The 9,897-nt window shown below is 37.2% G+C and overlaps 1 protein-coding gene across 2 annotated transcripts; it reads right to left on the reverse strand.

Annotated features, from left to right (window-relative positions):
• Positions 1-569: 569 nt before the first annotated feature.
• LOC112504819 (pumilio homolog 5-like) lies at positions 570-8,687 on the reverse strand. Of its 2 annotated transcripts, none has more exons than XM_025108774.1 (10): positions 8,388-8,687; positions 5,801-6,397; positions 4,114-5,180; positions 3,697-3,838; positions 3,049-3,156; positions 2,592-2,804; positions 2,380-2,490; positions 1,648-1,842; positions 1,169-1,340; positions 570-918 (listed from the first exon to the last, which is right to left on the reverse strand). In XM_025108774.1, the coding sequence occupies exons 2-10, from the start codon at positions 6,317-6,319 to the stop codon at positions 896-898; spliced, it is 2,550 nt and encodes an 849-aa protein (XP_024964542.1). In that variant the 5' UTR covers positions 6,320-6,397; positions 8,388-8,687; the 3' UTR covers positions 570-895. The 2 variants fall into 2 exon arrangements, with proteins under 2 accessions (XP_024964542.1, XP_024964543.1); XM_025108775.1 differs by having other exon boundaries at positions 5,801-6,363; positions 8,388-8,569.
• Between the last annotated feature and the right edge of the window lie 1,210 nt (positions 8,688-9,897).

Consider the following 9,897-nt stretch of genomic DNA (forward strand, 5'->3'; position numbering starts at 1 on the left):
TTTCAGACTTCAGACTTCAGTACCATCTCTTATTAATTAGAAATGAAATAAGACTTTAGATCTCAACACCTCTTAGAAAACAAACGCTACCCTAATATCCGAGGGAGGGATCGACATAATAAAATACTCCTGAAAAATAAAATGATCGCGCACCAGATTTAGGAACCCGTTTATTTTACACCCTAATATCTGAGGGAGGGATCGACATATACGGTTTAGAGTATATTTAGGAACCGATTTATTCCACACCATTAATTATCTACACATACGGTGGAGATTGGTTTGTAGAGTTCGTAACAATTGCATGGTTTGTAAATTAACAAGATCAAATTGGTTTGTAAAGTTTGTAAAACTTACATGAATTGTATTTGCAACTCCAGAGAGAGTTGGATTCAAACAAAAATATAGTCAAAACAAGATAAACACGAGAATGATCAAATCACATGTGATTTTACTCTGAAATCATATGTGATTGCAGCCCGACTTTGGCCATGAGCTAGGCCGCAGGTCAAGTCGCCCGCATAACTTTGCAGCAACCGCGTTCCGTAACACACACACACAAAAACATCGCACACAGACACCCTTCTTTTGGTAATTTCTAAAGAATAGTTGAACAACCACACACTTAACTTAAACATGTAATTCAGCTATTTACAGCATTAAGAAGGATCTCTATTCTGAATAATCCCCCTTATTAAGCATCAAACCCAACAACATTGCAAATCTAACCAACTCTAAAACCCTACCCACTGCTGCTTCAGACGTTCGTTCGTAAACCAACTTTCATAGTTTACCCGTTTGAAATATATCTCTTCGGTTCTTCAGGATCAATATGCCGACGACGAAACACTTCCATGGATAATCTTGCAGATCGTGATCATCGATCAGGTGCAAGTTATAACCCTGACGCTTCAAATTCTGCATGTCATGATATATAACCTAATATCAATATACTGAAACTATGTGTCAAGTCAAATGTTGTAATTTGTATGGTCGAATTTACCAAACCAAACAAGCCCAATATGTCCCACCGGGAGGTGGGGTCTTTGGGGGAGGATGTATGCAGACTTGACCTCTACTCAACAACTAGTAGAGTGTCTGTTTTTTCGTGAGTATAGTGGTCAAATTTGCTTAACTACAAAAATGAAAATGATTCATGGATATGTACCTTCACCGTACAGTTGTTCAAAGCGAGCGACAATATGTTTCCCGTAAGTATATTTCTTCAACGAATTGAGATGAATCTTTATACGGCCAAGTAACACTTCTCGTTGGTGGCCGCTACATGTTTGAAGAACCTTTTGGACCACATAATTTGCAAATTGGTCCTTCACCATAACCTAAGGCATCAAAATAACACATAGTTACAAAAACGATCGTTCGTTGCCGGTCAACAAGGGTTGAAAAGTTAATGGTGATATTAGGATTACTCCCACGTCTCAAAATAGATGTTCACGATAAAAAAGGCACACAGATTAGAAATCTGTAATTATTATACTTTATAATTAACTAAATGACAATTTTACCCTTAATAACAAAGGGAGCAATGAATTTCTTCCTCTCGTAATTAAGGGTAGAATTGGAAAGTAGGCATTTACGTTTGGAAGTGGACACTTGTTTTGGGGAGAAGGGAGCAATTTTACTCACCAATAAGTTATCGCTGCCATCAGCACATCCAATAATCTCTTCGATCATGATTTCCTTTGCGAATGGGTCGCTATATTCCAAACATTTTTCAATAACATTCGATGCAAATTTGTGTTGGCTTAGTTGTACTATATGGCCTGCCAACTTGTGTACGATTTGGCTTCTTTCTTCGGGTTTCCCCCCCTCCAATACATACTGCAAGTACGACAGCCAAACATGTGTACATAAGTGACAACGAAGATGAGCATGAGCTTAGAGCATAAACGTTTGACATCGTGCAAGTAATTTACATGATTACAAAATAGATGCAATTACCAAACTAAACCAATGTATCATATTCAAAAGTAGGTTCTGAAGGTGGGATGTAGCAACTTAGGGGCCGTTTTACCAACACAAACTCGGTAACTTGGTCATCAGAATATCATAGCATAAACGTCTCTTACCGGGTAAGCACTAACAGGGTAAGACTCGCCACGCTCACTTACTGGGTACCGGTAAGATTCTTGGTATGCAAAATTGCACACCAAGATTGTTGGTAAAAATCATTATACCGAGTAACTGTTTCTTACCCGGTAAGAGGCGATAAGTGTTTAGTTACCCGGTAAGAGGCGGTAAGTGTTAAACAACCCCTAGGTGAAAGGCAAAGAAGGCCTCCTCGTGCAAGATCATAAAATCCATTGCGCTAAAGTGCCATTATTATAAAACTTGAAATCAGGATACAGTGGAACGAACCTGCGTTACATAATTACCATACTGATCTTGTGCAAGATCATAAACAGAGTCCAAAATCTCGTCAACTATAAATTGGCTGTGTAGTTCGTCCGTAGAATGTTCTAGTACCCTCTATTAAATAAAAAAATGGATTTTAAGTATCGTCAACGAAATAAACAAGGAAAAAAACAGTACTAAATAAAGGCGCCATGAGTTCAAAGTCACCTCCGTACCTGTATCACACGGCAACCATACGGATGTTTTGACAAGGCTGCAACTTGACCACGAAAAGAAGATATCACAAACTTTATTTTCTCGGTTGGAATACTCTCGATACACTTCTGTATTACATGATTCCCGTTTTGGTCACGAACGCACTGTAAAACATGTCCATCCAGTTCACCGACAAGCTTTGTTTTTTGTTCTAGCTCGATAGCATCAAGGGCCTACGATAAATTTAGCTCAATGGGATGAAAAAGACACAAATAAATGGTTGATAATTCGAAATGAGAACACAATTGAACCATGCAACGTTCAACACAGTAAACCAAACGAGCTCAGTATATCTCACACAGAGGTAGGGTCTTGAGGGTAGGATGTTCGCAGTAAAAGAGAAAAAAAGAAAAAAATAACTTGAAATGTTCGGAGATAGAAAACGTCAAGAAGAGGACTAGAATACTAGCTATATACCTTTTGGATTACACGGCAACCGTACATCTGCAGACTTAAAGGCAATATTTGACCTTCAAGCTGGTTCCCGAGTTCCCTCCTCTGCTCGGCACTTCCATACTCAAAAAACTAAAATACACCAAAGACGAGAATTAAGCTACTCATTCCATTGTACTCCCTCCGTCCCAAAATAAACGTCCACAATGAAACGGGTATACAATATTACAAACGTGTGATCATTATTACACTTTTTAATCAACCAGATGACAATTTTACCCTTAATAATAGAGGGAGTAATGAATTTCTCCATCTCATCATTAAGGGTAGGATTGGAAAGTAAACACTTACTTTTGAAAGTGGATATTTATTCTGGGACAAACTAACATAAAAACGTAGACGCTTATTTTGGGAAGGAGGTTCTTATTGGGTATCTAATGAAAATTTAGAAGGTTACTCATGTGGGAAGTTTTCATTGACATGGGTCCACAAGATTTCATCGGATTGTCATTAATTTGTTATTGAAGGGAACTTGAAATCTTTTGTAAAAGTCGAACATTTACTCATAATATATGACCCGAGTCAACCGTTGCGATTTTCATAGTGTGTGTGTAGAATTAGTACTAATAAAAGATGCAACAAATGAATTACAAAATAAGCCATGACACGCACCTTTTGAATAACGTAGTTACCAAAAACATCGATCATTAGTCTCGAAGCATGAGGAAGAACTTCTTTAAACACAGATTCCTTCTCCTCATTGCTACAAACTTCCAACTTCTGTTGAATGAATCGACTTCCATGTTGATCAATACTGCAGCGATTGTTGTAAAGATGAATTACTTCATTTAAATAAACTAAAAAAAAACAAATACTCCCTCCGTCCCAAAATAAATGTCCACAATGAAAAAGGCACAGTTTTGATGTGTAATTATTACGCTTACTAATTAACTAAATGACAATTTTACCCTTACTAATAGACGGAGTAATGGATTTCCCCCTCTCATAACTAAGGGTAGAATTGGAAGGTAGACACTTATTTTGGGACAGATAAAGTAGCTTAGAGTAATCAATCGGCTTAGAACTTGCCTGAATTCAACAATATGTCCCGAAATGTCTAATAGCTCTAACCTGCAACCTTTACCAGTTTTCAACTCTTCAAGAAAAGAATATGTTTTCGGATCATCTATAACCTGATTTCCTGTATGAATCTTCCATCCACCATACACACCTTCGTTTCTCCTACCAGTGTAACCGGCCCCACCAATTGGTGATCCTGGCATTACTGGACTAGCAAAGGGCGAAGTCGGAAATTGCAAGAAATCCATATTTGTTGGGCTCCCAAAATAGTAAGGGCTAGGATTATGCACCCTTCTTGAGTTCAAGTTAATATGGCCCACAGCTCCCAAAGACTGTGGTTTTGGCTCTTCTGAAAACAGAGGTTGAATGGGTAACCCGAGGTGTCCGTAGAAATTGTTAAAATGTTGCAAATTGAGTCCAGAAGTTTGACTTTGACCACTAAAGCTCGGGACAGGAGTATTAGAAAGATATCCAGCTGCATATGGTGAAAAAGGTGACGGGTTGAAAGCATATCCACCGATAGTGTATTGTTGAGGAAAGTATCCAGTTGGCATCATATTTGGGTACACAGGGTGGTTCCCAGGTGGCATATAGGCGGCATCGGTTGCATAAGGTGGTGGGGTGAATCCAGAGGACTGAAGTATCGGTTGTACCTCAGAAGAGAAATTGGTTGGATTTTGAAGAAACGAATTCATGCCATTTTGCGGGTGGTAATTCTGAACATGAAACGCGTTTCTTGGTTGTCTATATACGTGTTCTTGCTGCCGCTCCCTTTGGGTTCTTTCGCTTTCTAATTTTGAAATGTTGGACATATTAAGAGCAACTATTCTGTTTCTTAAACCGGAAATGTCAGAATCAGCAACACCACTAATTGAAACATCCTCATCTGAATGACCATTTTTGTTCACGGGTGGCTTAATCGACATATTGGCCCGTCTACCATCTATAGATGATGAACTTGAAACATTGGCAGTTGTACAGTTGGAGTCATCATGATTATCTGCTTCCTCATTCGATTCGAGTTTGAACGGGCTAGACTGATTATATGCAGGTGAATGAACTCGAGGAAGATCTTCCTGTATGGAAATATACTTTGCATTTATAACCCATAATATTTGAATGTGTATATATATTGGGCAAAATGCATCAAAATGCAACAAAGTTCGGTTTAGTCTCCATTTAGTGTAAAGAATAACTTTTTTCTCAAAGTTCCAAAATTTCCCATTCTGTACCTATTTTGATTGGCAACCTGATGATCTTGTAACATTTGATGACATGGATACCCGTTTACAGAAGGATTATGGCTAAATGGGCAATAAACTTGACATCCACATCATCAAATGTTACAAGATCATTAGGTTATCGGTCAAAATGGGCAAAAAAGTAAGAAATTTTGGAACTTTGTTACATTAAATAGAAAATCTTGAAACGATGTTACATCAGAACAGAATTCTTTTACACTAAATAGGAACTAAGGCAAACTTCGTTTCGTTTTGATGAATTTTGCCCATAAATATTTATAGGAATACACACACGTGAGAGTGTAATCTATCCAGGTAATGTCTAAGAAATGACAAAAAAATGAAAGCTAGTAGCTAACAATTGAAAAATGAAAATTCTAGCAACCGGCATAGGACGATACTATCTTGAAAGTTTCCAACTTTTTCGCGTTTTTCATGAAAAAAAAATATTTTACCTGTTTCGATGATCTATCATCATCAGACTCTTCCTTATGAGTAGCAAGATTACTGTGATCCAGATGAAAAGAGCTGCTGAAAGAATCATCAAAAGATGTCAATTTCCGATTACTTCCACTACTTCGTACATTGCGGAAGAGATTTCTGTTTTCGCCCGAAATCAATGGTGGAGGGAGCCTCGGATTTAAATTTACATGGGTCCAGTAATATGCAAAATACGATGGGTCAGCACGAAGCTGCTCTTCCGACTCACACGTATCACTAGCGTTGTTTCCACTTGCTAAACTAGCATCTGCCGCAAAGTTTTGCCTAAAAATGAGGTTCTCAAAGGCTGCAAATGAACCTTCCATGCTTGGTGGTGCACTTCCGCTTCGATTTGGAGCTACATTACTCTTTCTTTCTTGAAATCTTTGGCCCTTTAAAACCAACCCCAAATCCTCAACGCCCATATTTGTAGATGGTTTCGCAAGCCATTTCCCACTTGCTTCAATTATTCGAATTGGGCTTTCAGTCGCCATTTGAAGATGGTGTTAGAAAGTTCAAAACTTTGCCATTTTATTGGCTGAAAGGCAGAACCATGAATGCAATCAAAGCCACTGATAAAAATATGTGAAATAAAAGAAAAGTTTTGTTAAAGAAACAGAAAACGAAACCATATATGCAAATTAGCACAGATTATAATTGAAAATTTTTAAACATTAAATACATATAATTCTAGAGAGTAGCCATTGGATCGAATTGATATCCATCATGCATTTCATCAACCCAAACGGTCCACGCAAGTGTTCGACACTATTTACACTTATCTCATTCCCTTCTTAGGCGTGTTGAAGTGCTATAATACCATTTGGGAGTCTGCATTCTATGTACGGTTTCCGTGATAATAACGCTTATCGTAAAGTATATTTGTCTATATTATTTGAAGGGTAATAAAGATGATCAGCGGTTTCCTCTGTTAGAAACTTACAATAGTCCTAGTATTAATAATTCACAATAGTCCCTCTGTCTCATGAAAATTGCCAAGACTTAGTTCTATAGGTTCACATGATTCCTCTAGTTTTTCTTTTTAAAGGGTATTTCAGATATTTCACAGATAATCAAGCCAGTTTTTAAGAGGTAATAAACCATCTACGATCCCCACACAAATTCGATTGGTGGTCGGCCAAATTGTGGATTGAGACATGCGCTTTGGGTGGTACCCACATCAGAAGTGCATGTCTTAAAACATAACTTGAGAACTGCTTTTCAAACTCGATGTGGAGACTAGTGATATGCTATGTCGTACCTTAGGAAAATGTTGCAACCTTCATGGGACCGACGAAAAAAGGGAACATTTAAACAACTACAAATTGCATACGTGTCCATGTGGCTTTAGTCTAGCAAATAAGACTGGACGGGACGAGCGAGAGTCAGGTGAAAGAATTGGTTGAAGGCTTTAAGGTTTTAATTGACATGAGTAGCTTAGTAATTTACCAATATTGTCAAATCTCCCAGATTTTGTTCCACCTATTTTGGACTAGTGCCAAATTATTGGACAGCTTTTTTTAATGTCCTTTCCCGTCCTATCCCAAGTACCAAAAGCAAAATGTAAAATATCATAACCAACTAACCACAAGGGTGGTGCCTGATTGGTTTGAGCTTGGCTTCAAAGGTCAAAAGTACCAGGAGATCTCAGGTTCAAATCCAAGGAGGAATAAAAAACCCCTTGTGGCCATAGAGGTTCAAATGCGGTGACTTCGGGCTATCTACGAAGCAGGTGGTCGCCCCTGGATTAGTCGGCTTGCATAGCGGGTTGGATATCCAGGTTAATCAACAAAAAATATCATAATCAACTAGAAATACTAGTGGTATAGATCTTCTTATACATAACTTTACTTCGAGATCACCAACTTCATAAGTACCCCCTCCCCTCCCCTCCCCTCCCCATCCTCACCCACCTGCGCGGAGTGAAAACAGGGAAGAAATTTCGAATTCCTCACCTCCGGTGTCCAAAATTTTAAACAACTTTAGAACCCTAATAAAATCAATTCTCCTCCATTGCAAGTGACTAACAATCCATACCAAAAACACAAAAGAAATCACATGAAACTCTGAGAAAAATGATTGTTTGCTTGAGTTGACTTCAATGATTCATGATCACCCATACACAAAGCTTCAAAATACACAGTTATTTTCATTTCATAACCATAAATTTCTCAGCAAATCCTAATAAACAAACAAAAACTAACCAAGGTTAGCAACAAACTCAATTGCTTCCACAAATAAACTAAACCCACATATGAACCCATTCTTTCTTTTCAAGATAACAAAAATCCCTACGCAAACAAACACAAAGATACAGACTTTATCAATCAACAGTAATTTCAAAAGTTTACTAAATTCAAATTCTTCAAATTAACAAAAACCCATATGAAAAGCATGCAGTATTTGGAAACCATATGCAAAACAAACAAAAGGGTAGAATCTTTATTGAGTAAAGAAACTAAACACCTTATAGCTTCAAACTGACAGAACCCTAAAACTAAATAAACACCCTTTTTATTGGGTAATTTTTCAAGAAACATTTCAAGGAACAAAAATTCTCACCTGCGTTTTGTCTAAAACAGCTGAAACATCAAATCTTGGAAACCCTAGATTCTCTTGGACAGATTATTGACGACGACGATGATGAAGAGTGATCAGAGGGAGAGAGAAAAGGGAGTTGAAAATGAAGTAGGGTGGGGCTTCATATTTGATATCCCCTTTGATATTTGAAGTTGTATGACTAGAAAGAAAAAAAAAAGGGTAAAAAGAAGAGGTGATTCCAAGTTCTGTTTATGTAAATTTTGTCAAGGGGGAATGGAAATAATGCCAGAAAAGGGCACAAAACGACGAGCAAGAAACTTTGGCAAAAGGAATTTCGTTTAAAAATGGGAATTCATATAATCCATTAGATAGTTGAATATGAGCATGGGCAGGGCAGCCAACACTCAACCTCTTTGGTATATATATCAGGTTTTTACGCTTAAATTTAGTAAAAACCACTCAACGTCTTTCTCTTCCAATCTACTTGCAATTATCTTTTTAGCATAAATTTGTGTTCACGTCACATGTTTATTTTTGGCTATAATCATTGTTGCTTGAAAATATTGGTTTTCTTGTATAATAAATGTTGGTTTTGTTGTATAATAAATGTGTTATCGTCTAAAGAATATGATGATAGAGATGGATATATCATAGTTACGTTAGAAGTGAAATATCTCGTAGTTATATGCTTGTAACTCATCATAATGAAAAGAGTTTATGATTGATGATAATTACATATTCTTTCTCTCTGTTTTATTGTTGTTCTTTTTCAATTATTTTATAATAAGTTATCAGGATGTATGCTCAATGAGTTCATCGGTAGATTTTCGGGGTTCTAACTTTATCAATCAGTTGTCAACATTTCTATAATTCAAGTAAGCATTCTTATAGTTATGAACTTCGATACCGTTAATATATATATATATATATATATATATATATATATATAGGCCTAATCAAATGAGAACTAATTAGTTTGTGGTAACCGTGAATTCCAATCTCACCCACAAATCAATAGATAAATTAAGAAAATTTTAATTTTGGTAATTTTTAATTAAAATTTTAATACAATGATATTTTAGGTATTTTCTCTCTTCTCTCCTCTCTTCTCTCTCCGTCTCCCGGTCTCCGTCCCCCGGCCTCCGGCCCCGTCCTCTGGTGATACCACAGTGGTATCACAATGCATCTTATATGTGATTGGGTATAACACTAAAGTCGTTTGTGTGGTCGATCGGATATGTAACACAGTGGTATCACAATGCATCTTATATGTGATTGGGTATCACACTGAGGTCGTTTGTGTGGTCGATCGGATATGTAACACAGTGGTATCACAATGCATCTTATATGTGTTTGAGTATCATACTGTGGTATCACCGGAGGAAGGTGGCCGGAAGACGGGGACGAAGAGAGGAGAGAAAATACCTAAAATATCATTGCATTAAAATTTTAATTAAAAACAATTCCAACAAGTAAAAAAGGGGGGAATTTCCTTATTTCGAAATGGTTGATTATGAGATATTTCGATTTG

Source organism: Cynara cardunculus, unplaced genomic scaffold (genome assembly GCF_001531365.2).
Source record: "Cynara cardunculus var. scolymus isolate 2C unplaced genomic scaffold, CcrdV1 Un_Scaffold_7043, whole genome shotgun sequence".
NCBI classification, from domain to species: domain Eukaryota; kingdom Viridiplantae; phylum Streptophyta; class Magnoliopsida; order Asterales; family Asteraceae; genus Cynara; species Cynara cardunculus.